At 43.5% G+C, this 19057-nt stretch overlaps 1 protein-coding gene across 9 annotated transcripts in view; it reads right to left on the reverse strand.

Moving 5' to 3' along the window:
* Positions 1–19057, reverse strand: part of DOCK9 (dedicator of cytokinesis 9) — a 271530-nt gene that overhangs the window by 45082 nt on the left and 207391 nt on the right. For 4 of the 9 annotated variants that reach the window (XM_061133103.1, XM_061133101.1, XM_061133102.1 and 1 more), the window contains exons 34-38: positions 16769–16902; positions 14565–14679; positions 10085–10151; positions 8246–8293; positions 5528–5664 (exon numbers count right to left, since the gene is read on the reverse strand). In XM_061133103.1, coding sequence (XP_060989086.1) covers positions 5528–5664; positions 8246–8293; positions 10085–10151; positions 14565–14679; positions 16769–16902 — 501 coding nt within the window. Of the gene's footprint in view, positions 1–4933; positions 4978–5527; positions 5665–8245; positions 8294–10084; positions 10152–14564; positions 14680–16768; positions 16903–19057 lie in introns of those variants that run through there. The other 5 variants (XM_061133106.1, XM_061133107.1, XM_061133104.1 and 2 more) reach the window with 3 other exon arrangements.

The raw sequence follows: 19057 nt of genomic DNA on the forward strand, positions 1-19057 counted from the left end.
ATATAATAAAACATCATGTAATGTCTTTCTCCAAGGAGCAAAACCAATCAACATTTACTATGTAGGTAATTTTCTTAATACTCCAGAGAGGAGGACATTTTGTACACAGATCAGGAAAATGAAGTACAGAAAGCCTAGAGAGTTCTCTGGAGGCCAGTAATGGGGAAAAAACCAGAAACTACACTCCAAGTTCCTTATCCAGGTCACTGTATCTTAATCTCCACTATAAAGATAAAGTAACTAGCATGATGTTTTTCTGACTTTAATAAATGTCAGAGAGTTTTGAAAGGCTACAAAAGCTTCTAAGTTGCTTTTTAAAGTATGACTTAATAAAAACTATTATGTGTTTTCATCCAACTTTGTTTTGCTTTGAAAATGGTGGTTCTGTGTATCCTGCCTCATTTTCACAGTGCGACAGTCATCGTGTCCTTACTGAAGCTACGGAACACATCTGGCACTAGTACAATGCTACTAGCTCTGTTTCTTTTTATTTCTGCTTTTTGGGGGCCAGAAATCCAGCAGAAAGAAAGATAGACATTTTTTGGAACTAATATTCATTGAACCGCCTTTGTAAGCCAAGGCATTTCCTCATCTGGCAAGGTTTGTTTGGTGAGACACAGAGCCAACAAAAAGAGGAAAGCAAACTGGCGATTATTGTTACGGTGATCACAAACCAGGGCGACAGAGGACCAAAAAACCAAATACAACACCTTTTATCAGACCAACCAAAAATTATCACACAGGTGATATTTTGAGGGCTGCCATTTACCCCAGATGAAGCTTTAGAATCTGAGTTAACCTGTAACAAGGCAGTTGCTTTGGTGATGAACTGTAATCTTTGCACAGAACGAGCCTTTTCTCTTTCTAGGTAAACTACTGGATAAGTGTATCCGAGTTTGATCATTACAGATGAGATGGTCTGCACACCAAAGAACTCCAACAGAGTTTACTGTTATCTAGCAGAACGTCTAGAATGATTCAGGAATTGCGATTTGTGAATGTGTGGTTTTTTTTTTAAATGTACATTATCAATGGGCCATGCTAATTAGTGACAAAATTTCTCTAAGCTACTATAATACACCACCCATAAGCCATTACACTGGCTATCTAATCTCTCTCAGAATAAGAGTCAAATTCATATAAAACCTGCTTGCCTGTGTCCGAATCATATTAAAGAAGCAGTTCTTTGGGCCACAATTGGTTATAATTTGTTGTTGTTGTTGAGTGATGCAGTCATGTCTGACTCTTTGCAACCCCATGGACTGCAGCATGCCAGGCTTCCTTGTCCTTCACCAAACTTCTCCTGGAGTTTGCTCAAACTCATGTCCATTGAGTCAGTGATGCCTTTTGCTTCTCTTTAAACCGTTTCGTCTCAAAAATCAGTAGGATTCCTGAGCTAGTGTTACTGAATCACTCCTGAAAATAAGTAGCAGCACAGGACGCTGTGTGGGTGATACAGATTGATTGGACAATCCGCCAACGGACACCCCCATGGGGACAGCCTGTCTTAAGGCCTGGAACAGAGCAGTGTATGAGGGAAGACTCAAATAGGTGGTCACCGTGTTACTGGATAACACAGGGAAATCAAACTGAGCTGGCAAACCCAAGAAGGGGTCTTAAGAGACACGGTCATTTCTCAAAGCATCGGTCAGCAACTTTTTAAAGCTGACAAAGCAGATTCTGACCAAGGCCAGTAAGGAGTGCTGTTAACCCTACTGACTTCCACCAGGGGGCAGTGGTGCCTCGGGGCGCAGGCACTGAGCGTGGTCCCTGAGGAAGGTCAGGGTGGGGAGGACTTCCCTGATGTACCATCATCTCTGGCGGGCACGTCAGGGGTCGCTTTAGAGACCTGAGGACCCACTGCTCACATGTACACAGTTTCCAGTCTGTTGTCACTCAGATACAGGATTTATTCTAAAATCCCACTTAAAGGCCAAGGATGAGACCTTTTCCCCTCTAATGTCATTTGCTGTGTTTAAACTAACTCTACTCCATTTCACGCAGTTCAGTTTCCTGAAAAACCCGGTGTAGTAATGCTGACCATACCTATAACTATCCCTGGCCCCTGGTCCCAGCACACATCAGAGGCGATGTGGTGGGAAGAGCAGAAGCTGATCCACAGCCACTTGCCTTTTCCAAATGTCACAGGACATCTGGCACATAATTCCCTGCAAGGGCTTCCCAGGTGGCTCAGCGGTAAAGAATCTGCCTGCCAATGCAGGAGACATGGGTTCGATCCCGGGGTCGGGAAGGTCCCCTGGAGGAGGAAATGGCATCCCACTTCAGTATTCTTGCCTGGAGAAAGCCATGGACAGAGGAGCCTGGGGGGGCGGGGCGGGGGTACAGTCCATGGGGTCATAAAAGAGTCAGGCACAACTTAGCGACTAAACAACAATTCTCTGCAACTTAGTCCAGTGATCTTAAATCATCTCTTATACTGAATTATATGAAATACAGGTTTTCTTCAAGGGTTTTTACCTCTTGACTGGCTTTTCTCCCATCAATTAGTGGGAAATATAGATTATCATTCGAGTGAATTTAACATATGCCTAGAATAACATATAATATTAAGTACAGAGTGTTATTTTATTTTGTAAATGTATCACTTATTTGCAAATGTGCTTCACTCAGTTTTCCCCTCATCACTTGGTTTATATAAAATATTCTCCGGGCACCTATCACTCTCAATTTGTCCTCTGGCATAAGTCTTTTCTACCAATACACAATGAGTACATGTTACAGTAAACAGGTCAATACCTTAATGTTGTAAACATTTTCTTTTTATAAGCCTGGGCAATGACCCATGCAACAAACTCCTACGCTTTGAGTGTTTTTAACATAGCTAAGCCCATTGGTCACAGTGAAATTGTTCCTTTCATTAATTGCTGTAAAAATCCAAGAGTAAGTGCCTGCTAGGGTTATACCTGCAGTAAGTACGGGGTCTCTTCCCTTGTCTCACTGTAACTGGTGATGGGGACGGGGCAGCCTGGCCTTCATTGGCCTAAGTTCTTTGCGGTCCTCTGCTGCCCCCTGCTGGTCATGCTGAGCTCTAACAAAGCCCTTCCTACTTGATCTAGAGAAAAGAGGAAATGCAAAAATGCCGGTGTCTAAGGGATTCTTCCTATTTCCATTCTTTTCTAAAATAAATCCATTTTAGATTCTGGCATTCCAGCCAAGTCTCTTACACACTGGATATCTGTCATACTGGTTGGCCCAACAGAAGGTACTGTATTCACTGTTAAATAGGAATTTTCTTAAAGACACATATATGGCTACAAATTTCCCATAAAATGCCTAGGTTCCAGATGTAAAAAATCATCTATGTATATATACATATACATGCTCACACACATACACATGTATACATACAGGATACACTCCCTCGCTCTGGCTTTTGGCTGAGTTGAAGACATGGAGCTCAAAGGGCTAACGGAGGCAGGGGCCAAAGCCCCCCAAATACAAAATCAGAATCAGAGACATAAGTTCCAGGGGAAGATGCGTGGACTACGAGACACTGGAAGCTATCTGGGGTAAGCAGGAATTGCAGGCACACTTCAGAAGGCTAAAATAATCAGCTACACACAGTTGCTTGGAAAGGCAGAAGGAGAAGCTTTGACTGAGGATGGTGTTGCTGAAAACTAACTAAAGAAAAACATTCAGGATGAAAAGAGGAGAGGGGCGGGTAGGACGGGGTTCTCTGTGGGCAGCAGGAAGAGAGGATGGAAATCAACAACGGTAACAATATGGTCTTTGGCAGCAGAACACAGCCAGCTGTCTCTCTCTTCCAAGTCAAGCCACCACCGCAAAGCCCATTTGCAGTGGGAGGAACTGCTGCCCATCTTAGTGGATTAAGGTTATTTATTCATGGGCTGATCATTCCATTTATTTTTGTCTGTTTTCTATGTTTCCTAAACAATTACCTTGGCAGGCGGGGCCTTGGCCTGCTTATGATGTTGTGCTGTTTGTTTGTTTTTTTTTTAAATATTTTAAGGTGTAAGCATTTATTTCAACTGACAGTGAGATAATCCTTGTGTTAAAATTTTCTGGGCAAAAGGAAACGTGGCAGGCCCTTCAGAAGAATGGAGATTTGATTTGTATGCTAAACAGGAAATGAAAACTAAAAACAGTGAGACTCCTTGCTCTGTCTGCTTGAACCCCACGTCTGCAGAGCTGAAAAAGCCCTAACAGAGGTGGGTAAATCAAACTCTTACATGTGTTGTACAAGGTACAGCTAAGTATAGAACTGAGAACTAGCATTTGAAGGCTACCGGCTCAGTGTGTGGCAGACTGACATAATATTGATTTAAATTAACCCTAGAATTTTATAGAGAGAGACTGTATCCACTACATTTAACTTTGCTGGGGGTGGAAGAGGGGGTGGAAGCTGCTGTATTTTGATTCCTCAGCCTGAACTATTCTCAATTTAAGGTGTCAGGAATACATTGTCTTGACTCTCAGCCTGTACAAAGAAAGAGGTATGGACATCACAGTTCATGGGATGAATTCCTATGATTAGAAATGATGAGAAGGTATTAATAGCTATGTATTAAAGATGTTGCTTGGAATGAGTATAAATAGTTGCCTACATGGCACAATAACTAGCTAACTCATGCACGGAGCGAGGCTGGGACGATTCAGGGACCACACCACTGACAGAAATGATCACGCTAAAGTGCTGCAAGGTCGAGATCTTACAGGTTTCCTGCTTGAAGAAACCCTTAAGGAGATTAAATTTACACTTAGATTTCTAGAAACAGCACAGGTGCCCTCTGGCAATTGATAAGAGTGAATTAAAGATAATGCTCCTATGTTTTGGCAAAGTCTCTACTGTGAAGTTAGGAAGCCCCAAAGTTAGGAAGGCAAGATGAATGAGAGGTCTCGGTTTGCAAGTGAAGCAGCCTCGTAAGCAGACTTCGACCTGATTAAATCTTACCATTGTCTACAGAAATCCCAAGCACACTTGATATCTTTCTCACACTGAAAACACAGAAAAAGTCACTTTGTTATTGGCTTTTCCACACCCTCACACATTGATTCATGGGCTTTACGGCTTCGCAGCAGTTTAAGGATTAACATTCAGGGCTGGAATGTCAGAATGGGGATGCTGGGTCAACTGCACGCACGGCCTTAGGGGGGCGAAAGCTGCCCCAGAGGTTTCTTTGGAGTCACAGGGGGGTGGTAAATGACGAGAAGGCGGCTCTTGGTAATGAATCAAAATACCGAACTAAAAATATCAGAGGATGTCCCGCTATCATCATCAATTAGGCCGGATTTTGTTTTAAAAGCACCAAGCAGAGCGCGTGGGGCAGAGGGGATGAGCGTTTGGGTCTGCTGCCGCAGTTGACCACGTCCCACATTGTGTCACTCTCCTCCGAGGAAGGGGACTGCGTGGCGAGCTCCTGGTCCTCCTGCCCTGAGCTGCAAGAGAAGGCGAGTCGGCGACGCGGTGTGCGGCGCGGGGCCGGCGGGGGTCGGTCCCCTAGCCCCTCGGGACGGCTGGCTGTTACGACGGTGCCATGGGACTTACTGTGGTTAAAAGTGAGAGAGTTATCCAGGCTGCCCAGCGGCTGCAATCTCGCATGCATCATCCCTGTTCTGTTACGGGAAACAGGCAATGTCTGAGACTTTCGATCATGAACTATGGGTCCCAGCCCCTCCTGGTTCCTGCAACATGAGTGAAATGGGATAGGAGCCAAAGTTAGACTTGTTACACTGCGGCGAGACGGGGAGGGGCGTTAGTGAGGCCGGGACACAGGACGGAGGAGACGGGCCACGCACAGACCAAGCGCGGCGGAGCCTGTCTGCGGCCCCGGGAGCTACAGCCACACACGCAGGGGGGCAGCGCTCACATTCACAGCAAAGCACCTGAAGGCGAAGGAGCGAGAGCCAGGCCAAAGCAGAGGCCTTTCCGGTGCTGGAAAGTCCTTCAGAGATGCTCCTTTTTAAACAGGTGAGCATCAGTCCAGTGTGGTGCCGAAGACCAGCATCTGGACAACGGCTAAGACAGCACGCGCCTTTTCAGATGAGACATGTTACCAAAGAGCGGAAACGATTTTATTTTTTTAGGCAAAATAAAGGCATGGGAAGAAAACGGGACAAACATGCAGTGGGAGGGATTCTGTGCAGCGGTGTAACACCTTCGATTCTTACCCAGGCAAGAAGGAGAAGAGCCACACCCTTTGTTAGACTTGTCAGCAGCCAAGTGAAGAAAACAGAAAAGTGATCTGGGTTAGCGGCCAAACGGCTGACTTCCTACTGTTGTACCATCACCAGAGCAGACGAGACATGAGCCCAGCGCCGCAGTGACGCCTGTCCCCCGTCCCGCGGCCAACCGTCTCCCTCACTGTGTTACTGTGTGGAGTGCAGCAGGGCATGCATGGAGTCTCATGGGGCAGCATGCTGCTGGGTGATTCCAAAGGGACACGATGAGAAGGTGTTCCCAGGACGGGAGCCCCATGGAGGCCAAACACGGACGACTCGGGATCCTGTCCGCATGCAGCAGAGACCACGGCACGGTTTCCTATAAACCAGCGCGCGGCTCTGCACCGGACAAAGCAACACCGGCCTCCTCCCCCGCCTCTCTATGCTCATTTACTTTTAAGACCGTCCCAGGAAGCATCCTTTTACATGCAAATATATACAGGGTGCTTAGGAAGTCAGAGGCTTTTCTCTTAAAAAAAAAAAAAGGTTAAATTTATAGCCATTGAAAACAAATCAGTGAACTGTTTCACAAAACCCAATTCCACAATTTGTTGGGGCCGAAATCTTTGGCTTCTCACATTCACCACGTTTAGCTCTGAGGCATTTTATTCTATTTGCACAACATATTCCAAATGCCATCTTGTGACGTGGGTGGCAGTTACTAAAAGAGGGTGAGAAGCTCCCCCAGCACAGTGTCTTTCTGCTACAAATATACTGTTTAACCATCTTCATGGGACAAAGTCAAAAGGAACGAAGTTATCATATAAAGAGGTTATTGCATAAGGACACACTGTATATACTTGCATTTAGGACTCAAAAAACTCAAATGCAAAAATTACTGTTACGATAGAAAAAAAAAACATAAAGAGTTGAGATTAGCGGACGTTAAGTGCCACCGTGTTTCAATTAAAAATAGTATTAATGGGAGGAAAGCATAATATAGTCTCTCTCAATCTGATTTTTAAAAGAAAACATACTTTTACTTAACATTAACACCATTCTGAAAATTTCTCAAATAGCTCAAGAAAAGAACAATATTACCATAAAAGCATAATCCTGACATTCAGAAAGTCTATTAAAAATCTCTTTCCTATTTCATTGCTGTAAAACAGAATTACAGATAAGCGAAAAACCTCAAGGACAGCTAAACTTTTAAAGTTTTTTTCTTAAAACATACATTTGTTTATTCATCATTAAATTTTTAAAACAGTAACAACAGAGAAATGAGACACTTGGACCAAGACCCCACGAATACATCATCACAGGATACACAACACGGAAGAGGACGAACACAGACACGCTGGATGGCGACAGGGCCGGAGCAGGGAAGGGACGCCCTCTGAGGAAACAGTGATACCGCCAGAGAAGGGGCTGCTCAGCTGCCTGTCAGCAAGGAGCACCCAGAACCAAGGGTCTCGGCACAAGGCCGTGAGCGTCTATGACGCTCAACACAGAGCTCTGGTCAGCAACGACAGGACACAGACGGTTTACTCAGAAAGAGAGGAGGAAGGGCTCAGTTGGAGAGATGGTACTGGTGGCAGTCCGAACAGATCGGAGATGGGCTCAAAACTTTCTCTCATTAAGGAGCAAAGGGGCTGGATTGAGAAGTTAGTGTCTTGGGAGCTGGGAGGTAGAATGGTAAGAAAAAAAAGAAAAGGACCTTTTGAGAGTGAGATGGGAAGAGAGATCATTGAGGAAGGAAAGAGAGAGAGTGAGAAGCCACAGCCGGAGGAACGGCGAGAAGAGAAAGAGGAGACAGCAGGAACAGAGCGCGAGGGAGGGTTTGGAAGGAACTGCGGCACCAGGCCGTGGAGGAAAACCTTTCCAAGAGCTTCGCCTGAGACAGAACGAGACAGAAGGAACGCAGGAACGCCGGCGAGCGAGGCCGCCAGGTTTCATGGCGGCAATCCAAAGGCCCGCCAACTGTCTTCGTGGCTGTTTGTGAGATTTCTAACTGCCAATCACCACAGATGACAATTCCCACACTTTCGGGTCCCAGTAATACACAGAATGACACGCACGTCACACTAAACCCCCACAGTACCTGGCGATGTAGCGCTTCCCCATGTATTGGAACTGGTGCAGGCAGACTCTGTGGGTAGGATGAAAGATTATTAGGGGAGGCGACAAAATTACTGGGGATAAAATCACTTCTGACACATTATTTTATTTAAATGCGTTTAGAGTAACACATTCATTCAATAAGCTCTTACATATATTACTAGCCCCTTGCTTCTGGTTTTCAGAAATTCTCTGCAAGGTGCCTTTAAACCCAGAGAAAGTGATCAAATGCAAGGCAGGCCCTATGTTGTGCTGCTATCAAAACCGTGGTGGATGGTTTGAGCGACACAGAAGAAAGGCCCAGGAGGGACAGGGTCAACTCGGACTTAGGGCTTGGACATTTACTCTACGTTCTTCTTGGAAGTCGCAGTGAAAACCCCATGCGCTGCTCCGAATTGCTTACTTATCCTCATTCAACCTAAGGAGCTTTCTTTTTTTAACATCATATTTTTTCCTTTTAGCAAGATAACATCTCTTCATTTTATTTATTTATTTTGGCTGCTCCACGTGGTATACGGGATCTTAGTTCCTCAACTAAGGATCAAACTAGTGCCCCCTGCATTGGGAGTACAGTCTTAACCAGTAGACCACCAGGGAAGCCCCTGGAACTTTCTTTTTTGATTCAAGTAAATGGACTGGTCCCTTATAGACATCAAGGATGTTTTTTGTTGTTGCTGTTTATTTTACTGTATCCATGACATTGCTTTAAAAAAATCATATATTTAATTAGAGGCAGTTAAAATAACGTCTAGGAAGTTCTTCTGGTGGTGAAGCTTGTCTCACATGTGACAACTATTAACTTTATCTTAGAGAGGAAATGGCCATGAATTCATGAATCAAGGCCATTAGCTCCAAAATGCACAAATCTCTGAACATCATGGATTTCCACCCAAATTCATGCAAACACATGTGGCAGCAAATCATGACCCCCAACTAGCAGACATAAAGCTACTTGTGAAAGTCACTCAGTCGTGTCTGACTCTGCAGCCCCATGGACTATACAGTCCATGGAATTCTCCAGGCCAGAATACTGGAGTGGGTAGCCTTTCCCTTGTCCAGGAGATCTTCCCAACCCAGGGATCAAACCTAGGTCTCCCACATTGCAGGCGGATTCTTTACCAGCTGAGCCACAAGGGAAGCCCATGATTTAACCAATTACTGTGAATAATCATGGTATTGAAGAAATAAGTTCTTAATGCAGAAACAATAATGTGCTTGACTGTGGGGTGCTCCCTGAGACCCTAATGGGGTGTTATGGAATATACTCTCTATGCAAACTTTTCAAAAATCCAAAAAATTCTGGATTTGAAAAACCATCTGGCCCTACTGGTTTTGGATAAGGGATTGTGGATTTGTGTTTCTAAAAATAAAAAGCTTAAAGGAAAAATAGAAACTTAAAGAGATCAAATAATATAGACTGTATTTAAGATTCCACTTTTACTTACTAGATATTTTTAAATTATAGCAATTTTTCTGTCTCAGTTTCTGCATCTGCCTAAGTTAGAGTCAACTCAGAAGTGCAGCATCCACCCAATTCAGCTAACAAATGTTGTGTTATTTTATTAAAATGGCTTATCTACACAAGTAGTAACCTCTCATCTATAATCATCACATATGTAATAATTTAGGGCTGTCACTGTCTTCTGGGTCATGAGTTCCTGAGACTGGGTGTTGGGGTCAGCTCCAGGAGAAAGAGCTTAACTAAGGATAAGTGTGGATGTGACTATACATTGCACTCCTGGTTCAACAACATAGTATTCTTCACACCTCTTAATTAGCCAGGGAAAATCAAGAGTCAATGAGCAAAGACAAAACTACTCACTCTGATATTGTAAAAAAATCCATAAGTTCGGCTGTTGAGGCCTTGTTCCAATACGTAAACAAAGCATCTGGAAAGTAAACATATATTTGGTTAGAATCAGGATGCTTATTTTCTACGTATGTAATAAGGGAAGAGACCTGAGTGTAGGCCTCCAAACCCTCCCAGCCCCCTTTCATAACTGATCAAAGGATGAACTACGGTGACCACTCTATACCAGATGACATGTACAACAGCTTAGTCAGTGTAAAGAAACTACATTTGAACACTTGAACTTTAATTTCATCATGCATCATCTAGCCTGACATGGTACATATTTTAACTTATACATGATGTGCTCCTAAATGGGTTAGAAAATTCAAAGAATACATGTGGGCATACAGTGTAAAATGAGGCTCACTCTTTACCAACTACAAGATCCCTTCTCAGTAGAGAATCTGCTGAAAATTCTTATATGTACATAAGTAACCCCTTCCCAACACACACACACACACACACAGAAATGGAAACATGTATCCTATGTGCAATGTTTCACTGAGTTTTAATTCAACAACAGACCTTCGATCTACCCCAATCTTTTCTAAGCTGCATAATATTCTTCTCCATGGACGCACTAAAAGTTACCAAGGCCCGGACTGACAAATATTTACTCATTCTTGCCCTCAGTTTTTTGCTGTTATAAATCATGCTTCAGTGAACTTGGGTCTTTGCACACTCGTCCAACCACATCTATAGGACAAATTCTTCGAAGTGAACTAACCGTGTTAATGGTTTGTACATTTAAAATTTGACAGATACTGTCAAACCACTTTCTGAATAAGCAGTGTATGAGCGCTCCTATTTCCCAGCCTGATGGTACAATGTACCTGTGCTTAAGAACCTCGCCTGCTCTTTATCACAAGCAATTGGGCACATTTTCAGTTAAGGAAAATCCTACAAATTCACTTATAGGAAGCAATCATTATCTGTGTCTGACCCTTAACCATTCAGCACTGCAGAAACAGTGTTATTGTTTGGGAGTTAACCATTTTTGCATTTTTACATAGAAGTTGAGACATGTGTTATAAAATTTCTCTTAGGGAAAAAGCCACTGAGTCTTTGGAGCCGGAGATGAGGGAGTGGGTGGCTGCAGAGAGGCTGGCGGCCCACAGAGATACATGGCCATAGACTCCTATTCTATGTAGTCAAGAGCAGGTGGGAGAAGCGGGGGATGCATAGCAAGTAGCTGTTATGCGCTAAGCACCGCGCTGGGTCTCAAGACTTCACATGTGCCCTGTCATCGAGTCTGCACCGTGGTCAAGGCAGAGTTCCCATTTACAAATGGACTAACTGAAGAAGAACTAAAGAGTCTCTTGATGAAAGTGAAAGAGGAGAGTGAAAAAGCTGGCTTAAAGCTCAACATTCAGAAAACAAAGATCATGGCATCCAGTCCCATCACTTTATGGCAAATAGATGGGGAAACAGTGACAGACTTTATTTTTGTGGGCTCCAAAATTACTGCAGATGGTGACTGAAGCCATGAAATAAAAAGACGCTTACTCCTTAGAAGAAAAGTTATGACCCCCTAGACAGCATATTAAAAAGCAGAAACATTACTTTACCAACAAAGGTCCGTCTAGTCAAGGCTATGGTTTTTCCAGTAGTCATGTATGGATGTGAGAGTTGGACTGTGAAGAAAGCTGAGCACCAAAGAATTGATGCTTTTGAACTGTGGTGTTGGAGAAGACTCTTGAGAGTCCCTTGGACTGCAAGGAGATCCAACCAGTCCATCCTAAAGGAAATCAGTCCTGAATATTCATTGGAAGAACTGATGCTGAAGCTGAAGCGCTAATACTTTGGCCACCTGATGTGAAGAACTGACTGACTCATTAGAAAAGACCCTGATGCTGGGAAAGATTGAGGGCAGCAGGAGAAGGGGACAACAGAGGATGAGATGGTTGGATGGCATCACCAACTCAATGGACATGAGTTTGAGTAAACTCCGTGAGCTGGTGATGGACAGGGAGACCTGGTGTGCTGCAGTCCATGGGGTCACAAAGAGTTGGACACAACTGAGTGACTGAACTGAACTGAGAACGAAGGCTCAGAGACGCTAAGCAATTCTCCCAATGACCAGCAGAGAGAATGCTAGTGGAATGGAGATTTAAACCAAGTGCACCTGATTTTGAAAGCCACGTTTGGCCTCTGAGACCAGAGGGTGGGTGGCAGAGTTTCCATTTCCTGGGGGCGGGGTTTGAGTTTAGAATCCAGATAGACAGACTCTGGTTACTGGAGGCTGGTCATCTGGGTGTGGTGGGAACCTAGGGAGTTCCTGGGATGCTGAGAGCCTCTCTGGGTCAACCTGCAGACCTCTGAGACCCCTTCCCCAAGCACATAAGAGACAGAACCGGCGGGCCAGCCGGGCAGTACCATGGCAGCCTTTCCTTACACCAGCTGTTGGGTGTGTGTGGGGTGTGGGGAGGCAGAGCTAAGTTCTATTAAGGAGGGCAAGTGAAGGTGAAAGCCCCTCAATCATGTCTGGCTCTGCAACCCCATGGACTACACAGTCCATGGAATCTTCCAGGCCAGAATACTGGAGTGGGTAGCCTTTCCCTTCTCCAGGGGATCTTCCCAACCCAGGGATCGAAGCCATGTCTCCCGCATTGCAGGCGGATTCTTTGCCAGCTGAGCCACCAGGGAAGCCCAAGAATACTGGAGTGGGGAGCCCATCCCTTAAGGAGGGAGGAGGCACAAAGAGGAGCGGAGGGCGAGTGAGGGGCCCTGCGTGTACAAGGTGCTCATTAAATGTGGGATAAAGCAAAGAGCAGCCACAGAGCTAGCTACACAGCTAATTCTGACTGTCTGGTAAATTATGCTAAAGGCAATTTCTCTCCCGCCTCCCATATACACAAAAATCAATGCTTGGTAGACATTAGGATTTAAATGTGAAAATTGAAATAATACAGTTTTTAAAGAAAATACAGAAGAATATCTTCAGAACCTGAGTGTAGGTACAGATTTCTTAAATGAGGCACACATAAAGAAATTCTAATTATAAAGGGGAAAAAATTATACTTGACAGTAATTGATAAAAGAGAACATTCTATAACTATTTTGAAGAGGTTGTTGCATTTTAAAAATATTTGTCTGGCCTTACAAAAGGCTGACTTTAAAGGGTAAGTTTCATTTGGATTCAAAACTTCTTGTACATTTGTTTTTTTAAAAACAGTGATGTTCTAGTTATGCATCATATTTAATATTTGAAATGTAAAGTGTTTTTTTTAATGTAAAGTATTTTAAAGAAAACCTTTAACAAAGGAAAAGAAGGATTATAATGCTGGCTAAAACTCGCCGATGAAAATTGAGAACTTCTGAGTGAATGGGAAGAAGTTCAACTTTCTAACTGAAATATTAGAATAAGTGCCTGGTGCTTTTATATTTGGTCATCATTTGCCAAAAAAAAAAAAAAAATCTTGTCTATTTGTTTTTTTAAAAAATATCAATTTTAAAATAACATACCGATAGAAGAATAAAATACCCCAGTTCCAAAGCATTTCAAGGATTGGCACACTCCTCCTAACCTCTGAGCTAGGGGTCAGCTCTTGGCACTGCTGAAATGGGAGCTCGATAGAAAAGAAACACTATCTGTAGGCAGAAGTGCCATTCCCTGGATGCTCAATGGCCACGGCCCCTGCCGCCAGACAGGCGGGCTTCAGGTCTCCAAAAATGGCATTTTCCTTTCAGAAGAGTTCATCTTCTCTCCATGGCCTTAATGGAGTTCACAGAACACTTTCTGATTTGTTACAGGGAAAATAAGATTTCTTTGGCCAAGATAAGAACTGTGACATTGTACCACTGCTTATACCACACTAAATCAGAGTTGCAACTCTCCTGCCATGGATGTTCACGAGCTTCACAAAGTGCTGACACAGCATTAATGGTTGTGGTCATTTCTGTTGTCAAATGGGGTTGTCAAGCCCTTAATCAGAAACTCAACCTACCAGGATGACACTACTTCCATTTAGTGCAAAAACTAAACACACCTCACTTCTAGTTAAAGCCAGGAATGCTGCACACACATGCTCAGGTCGCCGACACAACAGTCTCTAATTCAGGAGACTGACTAGTAAAATTAGGCAAGTGGTCCGTAAGTTTGTTTGGACAAATGAAACTTAATTAAAAAAAAAAAAAATCAAAAGCTCCTTTCATTTATCTGCTTCTGTCTCCTCTGGCAAAGATGTATGTCTGAGTTTAATATAAAATCTTAAAATAAGCCATTCACACTTTAGAACTCTTTTTATAGAATATAGTAATTAATGAAAATAAATGTCCAAATTAAGACTTTCATTTCTAGTACATTTAGTAAATTAACATGTATTTCAAACGAGAGAAAAAAAAAAACCATTTAAATCCTTAAACCCTCTCAACCAACTACAATTTTTAAAGGATAAACCAAATATTAAAACAAGGAAAGTAAAACAGATCTTGTCATTTTTTTACCTACCGTCAGACATGCTTTTTAATATGTAAAGAAAACACATCAGCAGACTCTTAATCTCAGACTGGTCCAGTTTGTCACAGCGAATGACAGAATTTCCCAAAGTGCCACCTTGTTGGTGCTAGAGGAGGAGAAAACACAGGTGACTTTTCTCCTTTGTTACAAGTAAAGCAAAGTTAGGTTCACTTTTCTCCCTTGAAAGAGAAAGATTTTCAGAATTTAGCCAAATCATGTAAGTTGGCAGGTATCCATGATTTGTCAACAAACCACAGGCACATCCTCACCAAACACATACACATGTGCAAATCCATGGGAGAGTTGTCTTGTCTCCTCTGCACACTCTCCCAGGACAAGGCAGGAGGCACGGACCTTTCAAACTGAATAACCACAGTCATAGTTACTGGCTTAGTTCTGAAGTGCCAAGTAAAACATCATGCAGAAAAGTTTATGTGCTAAGACGGAACCCAGAAACGATGCTTCAGAAGACAGAGCCAAACCAAGTGCATCCTCAGGAGAATGTCAGTGGCTGAAATAGCAAATTAAGTCCAAGGTGCTGCCGTGGATCAGTCACTGAAGCCTGGAGCTGAGTCATGGTCATTCTGTTACATTCTAGAGCAGCCTTAAGGGAGGACCATGGGCACGGACCTGATGGGGCAAACAGGGTCACCTCAGCCCAGCAGGGCCAGAGACCCTGAGCTGATGCTATCACGCCACTATCAGCTCAGCTCAACACTGCAAACTTCACACAGCTCAGGGCACAGGGTGAGGGCAGTTTTGCCACTAGGCAGCAGGTTCACTTCCAAACTATTCACATTAAAAAAAAAAAAAGAACAAGAATCTCGTCTCATTAAAAGAGAACACAGGAAATTAGAAAATCTTCAAAGTTATATTTCCAATTGGAATCAGGAATTTTTTTTTCCCCAAATACCAAAGTAGAAAGATCAATGAAAAAAATATTTTGTCTTTCAATTCAATATTTCATTCAAAGCATTGGTGGGCAATTGAAAAAATACATAATTATTTTTCAATTTCGTTCAATTTCAATTTTTCAATTTCAATTCAATAAATCATTTCTCAATTTATTTTCAGGCTCAATGAACGACTTTACTTGAGTAGTTCCATCATAGGAAGGAACCCGGTGCCATCAGTGGCAAAACGGCAGCGCGGGGGCACCCTGCCGCCCACCCACTTCCTCAGCGCCCCTGGGAGAGCTCAGGCCTCCTCCCAGCGGGGCCTCCTCAGGCAGAGGTGGCAGCGTCAGGAGTGAGAAGTCCACGGTGGCCTGGTGTCTCCTGGCCGGCTGGTCACTCTCCTCCTCCTCCTCTCCAGCACCACGGACGACACAAGCCGAGTGCCTTCTGAGCAGCCTCTCCCTCTATGCAGGAAGGCGTGTCAGGGTCAAGGGAAAAGTTCGACAGGTCATGACCCCCGCATGGAGATGTCCGCATGGCTCCAGGACCATGGCTGAGCACCATCGGGGAGAGGCCAGACCCGCAACCCCATGGTAAGGTTATGCACCTGATCCCAAGGAAGGATGGCCTCCACATGTCTGAGAATTGGGAATGCATCCCTAAGTGGGTCACCTGTTGACCGATACATGTGCTTGCCTATAACATGAAATAACTTAGGAAAACAGTGGCCAAAGTGAGACTCATCTATCATGGTTCCAGGTCTAAATCTAAGTTTCATCCATTTGCACAAAATTCAGAATAGCTTTTGTTATTTCAAGAAAAATATTTCAATATGAGCAGGTGTGTTATGTTGGGACCCAGGGTGAATAGAGAGATTCCCAATAAAGATTTATCCCTGAGTCATCCATAAGATCAATTAATCTTTTCTGGAGCCAGCTTTGGATCCAGCGCCCATTTGCATAGGCAACTGTGTTATAAACGCTGTTCTCTGGCACACAGACCATGGGGATTCTTAGCAAGTGGCATTCTGATTTCCCTATCTGTCTAAATGGCCAGAACCAAAGTGCTCACTATAAACACTGATGAAATGCTGGAACAGGAATGGAGGGGTGCAGGAGATGGGCCCCACCCTTAGACCACACTCTGACCAACTACCCCAGGTTTAACTGAGTTGTTTAAGAAAGAAAGAAAAAAAAAAAAAGGTCCAATTTAATGAACACATGAACACTGAAGCTTGCCTACGTTGGGCTGAATCCATCAGTTATAAGAAAACACTTAAGTTACCAGAAAGGAACTTACCTTCTCCAGGGAATTGCTCTTCTCACTGTTCCTTTCTGGAAGGCTGTTCCCGGAGTCTGTGCTTATGAGGGAGCCTCTTGAATCAGCATTTCTCACACTATTGATGTTGGGAGTTGAGTTCGTATATGGAGAAGCTAAACAGAGGTCAAGCCAAGATCACAGATTTGGTGAGACAGAACAAAATAAAGGTAAGCACTCAACTTTAAAGGAAACTGCTTCTAGGGCACTTGTTTTCTTCTGTGAGGAAGTTGGCTCAAAACTTTTATCCAGTTACCTCTCCTTTAAAGAACTGAGCCACATAGAGTAAAAGTAAACTTGAATCTGAAACATTTGGACATAACTATCAATTCACTTATGAGAAACCACCTTTGATTGCTCAGACTGGGGGAGAACATGCTGTTTCAGACTGGGGTAGAATAAAGACTTCAAAAAATTAAAAAGATAAATCTACCTATAACCATCAAATAAAAAAAACCTAAATCATGCAATAAACCCACTGCACTCAAATGGCATGCCCAGGAGCCCCAGAAAACCCCGAGGGGTGTCACGGGACATTTTTAATTTTCAAGGAAAACACAATACTGGACATCTGTCGGAAACTGTAGTTTTAACCTCGGGCTGCCACATTCCTTTCCATGATGTCATATCTCTCTGAAGCGGGGTTGCTGTGATAAAAACCAAGGACTGGGTGAAAATCAATGTGGAAAAGGAAATGAGAATGCTGGAGAGCAATATGATTTCAAATGTGAGAAGCTGTGCAGCGTCCAATAGGCACACATGCCCCATTAGTAAGAACCGTGGTTATTAAAAAAATGTTTTTTTCTTTAAATTTATGTATATAGTTTTCAAATGCCTCTTTTAAGTTTTTAGGTTATACGTACTTATTAAGTTATTTGGCCTTAAGTACCTAATAAACAGAACCACTTGGTGTTTCTCTTGGCCTGGGGACGCCATGAAAAAAACTATTCTGATGATAAGGGTGCTGTGAACTGAGACTGTTTGGGAATCTCTGCAATAAACATTTACGAGCAGAGAGGAAATCTAACTTGGAAGTAAAATTCGTGACATCTGTGAGGAGAAAAAACAAAAAATAGCATTTTAAGGCAGAAGTCAGCCCCAACCTCGAGACTATGGAATTTTAAAAAGTACTAGATTGACTTCCTGCTTAGATAAGATTTCAATAAATCACATAGTTAAAAATGACCCTCAGACTTGCACACTCTGGGCTGAACCAAGAGGCACGCCCCCGGCGGAGATGCCTGGTTGGCTACACAAACTACAGGAGAAGACCCCCAGCCCCACGCAGCAGGCTGTGAGCATAGCCCTCTCGTCCCCAGGCTGCCTTCACCTAGCACCTTGGGACAGGCAGGCCCCTCCGGGTTTCAGCCTGCCAGTTAGCTGCCATGGACTGAGACACCTCTAAGTTACTCCATCCCCACCCCCAGGCTTATCCACTGTCCCCGAAACCAATTCAGTGTGTTAAGTACATTAAGGAATGGGCCAGGAGGATCTGAAAATGGAAGTGAAGGCGGGAACATGTAAACCACTGGCCACCCGCAGCACTGCCCCAGGACAGGAACTGTGTGACTGACTGCGCGAGAAGCAGGTCAAAACGCTATGAAAAAGCAATAAGTCTTTTTCTACACTCAGGAAAGAGACATGCGTGGTGACCAAATTATAACTATTGGCCTCCTAATATAACCTGACTTAATGTAGAACACACAGCTCAGGAGAAAGAGGCTCTCGGGAAAGTGAAATTAGGCCCTAAATTCTCAGTTTTAGGCTCAATTCCAGCACAAGAGTCCTAATCTAAGGCAAATAGATGGAAATGCAATAAATCAAAATCAACAGGCTTAGCAGAACCATGTTCCTGTTGTGTGTGTTTGTCTGTTGTGTGTGTTTGTCTGTATTTAATATCCTGGCCCGGTGCATAACTTTTCAGAGAACTTTAGTTCAACTCTCTCCCCTTTTGTACAGACAGCAAAACGTAATACACTGAGTAGGTGGAAAAAAGAACTCTGAGCCTAAGAATGCATGCCTTTTAAAATGAATGGAATCTTAGAGTAGTTTTTATTCAGGCGATGAATTGGTTTTAGAAATTTTCATGCACCATATTCCAAAGGCATTTAAAAAAAAATTGCTGAGGGTACATCCTCACTAAGTGTGGAAGGAGAATCTCCTCAAGAGATGGAAAGAGATGGAATTCCTTGGTGAATAAAAGAAGAGCTAAAGCTACCAGAAAACAACTAGCAAACCCAGTTCTAAGGTGGGAGCTTCCCTGGAAGGCAT

The sequence above is a fragment of the Dama dama genome, chromosome 30 (assembly GCF_033118175.1).
Source record: "Dama dama isolate Ldn47 chromosome 30, ASM3311817v1, whole genome shotgun sequence".
In the NCBI taxonomy this organism is placed as follows: Eukaryota; Metazoa; Chordata; class Mammalia; order Artiodactyla; family Cervidae; genus Dama; species Dama dama.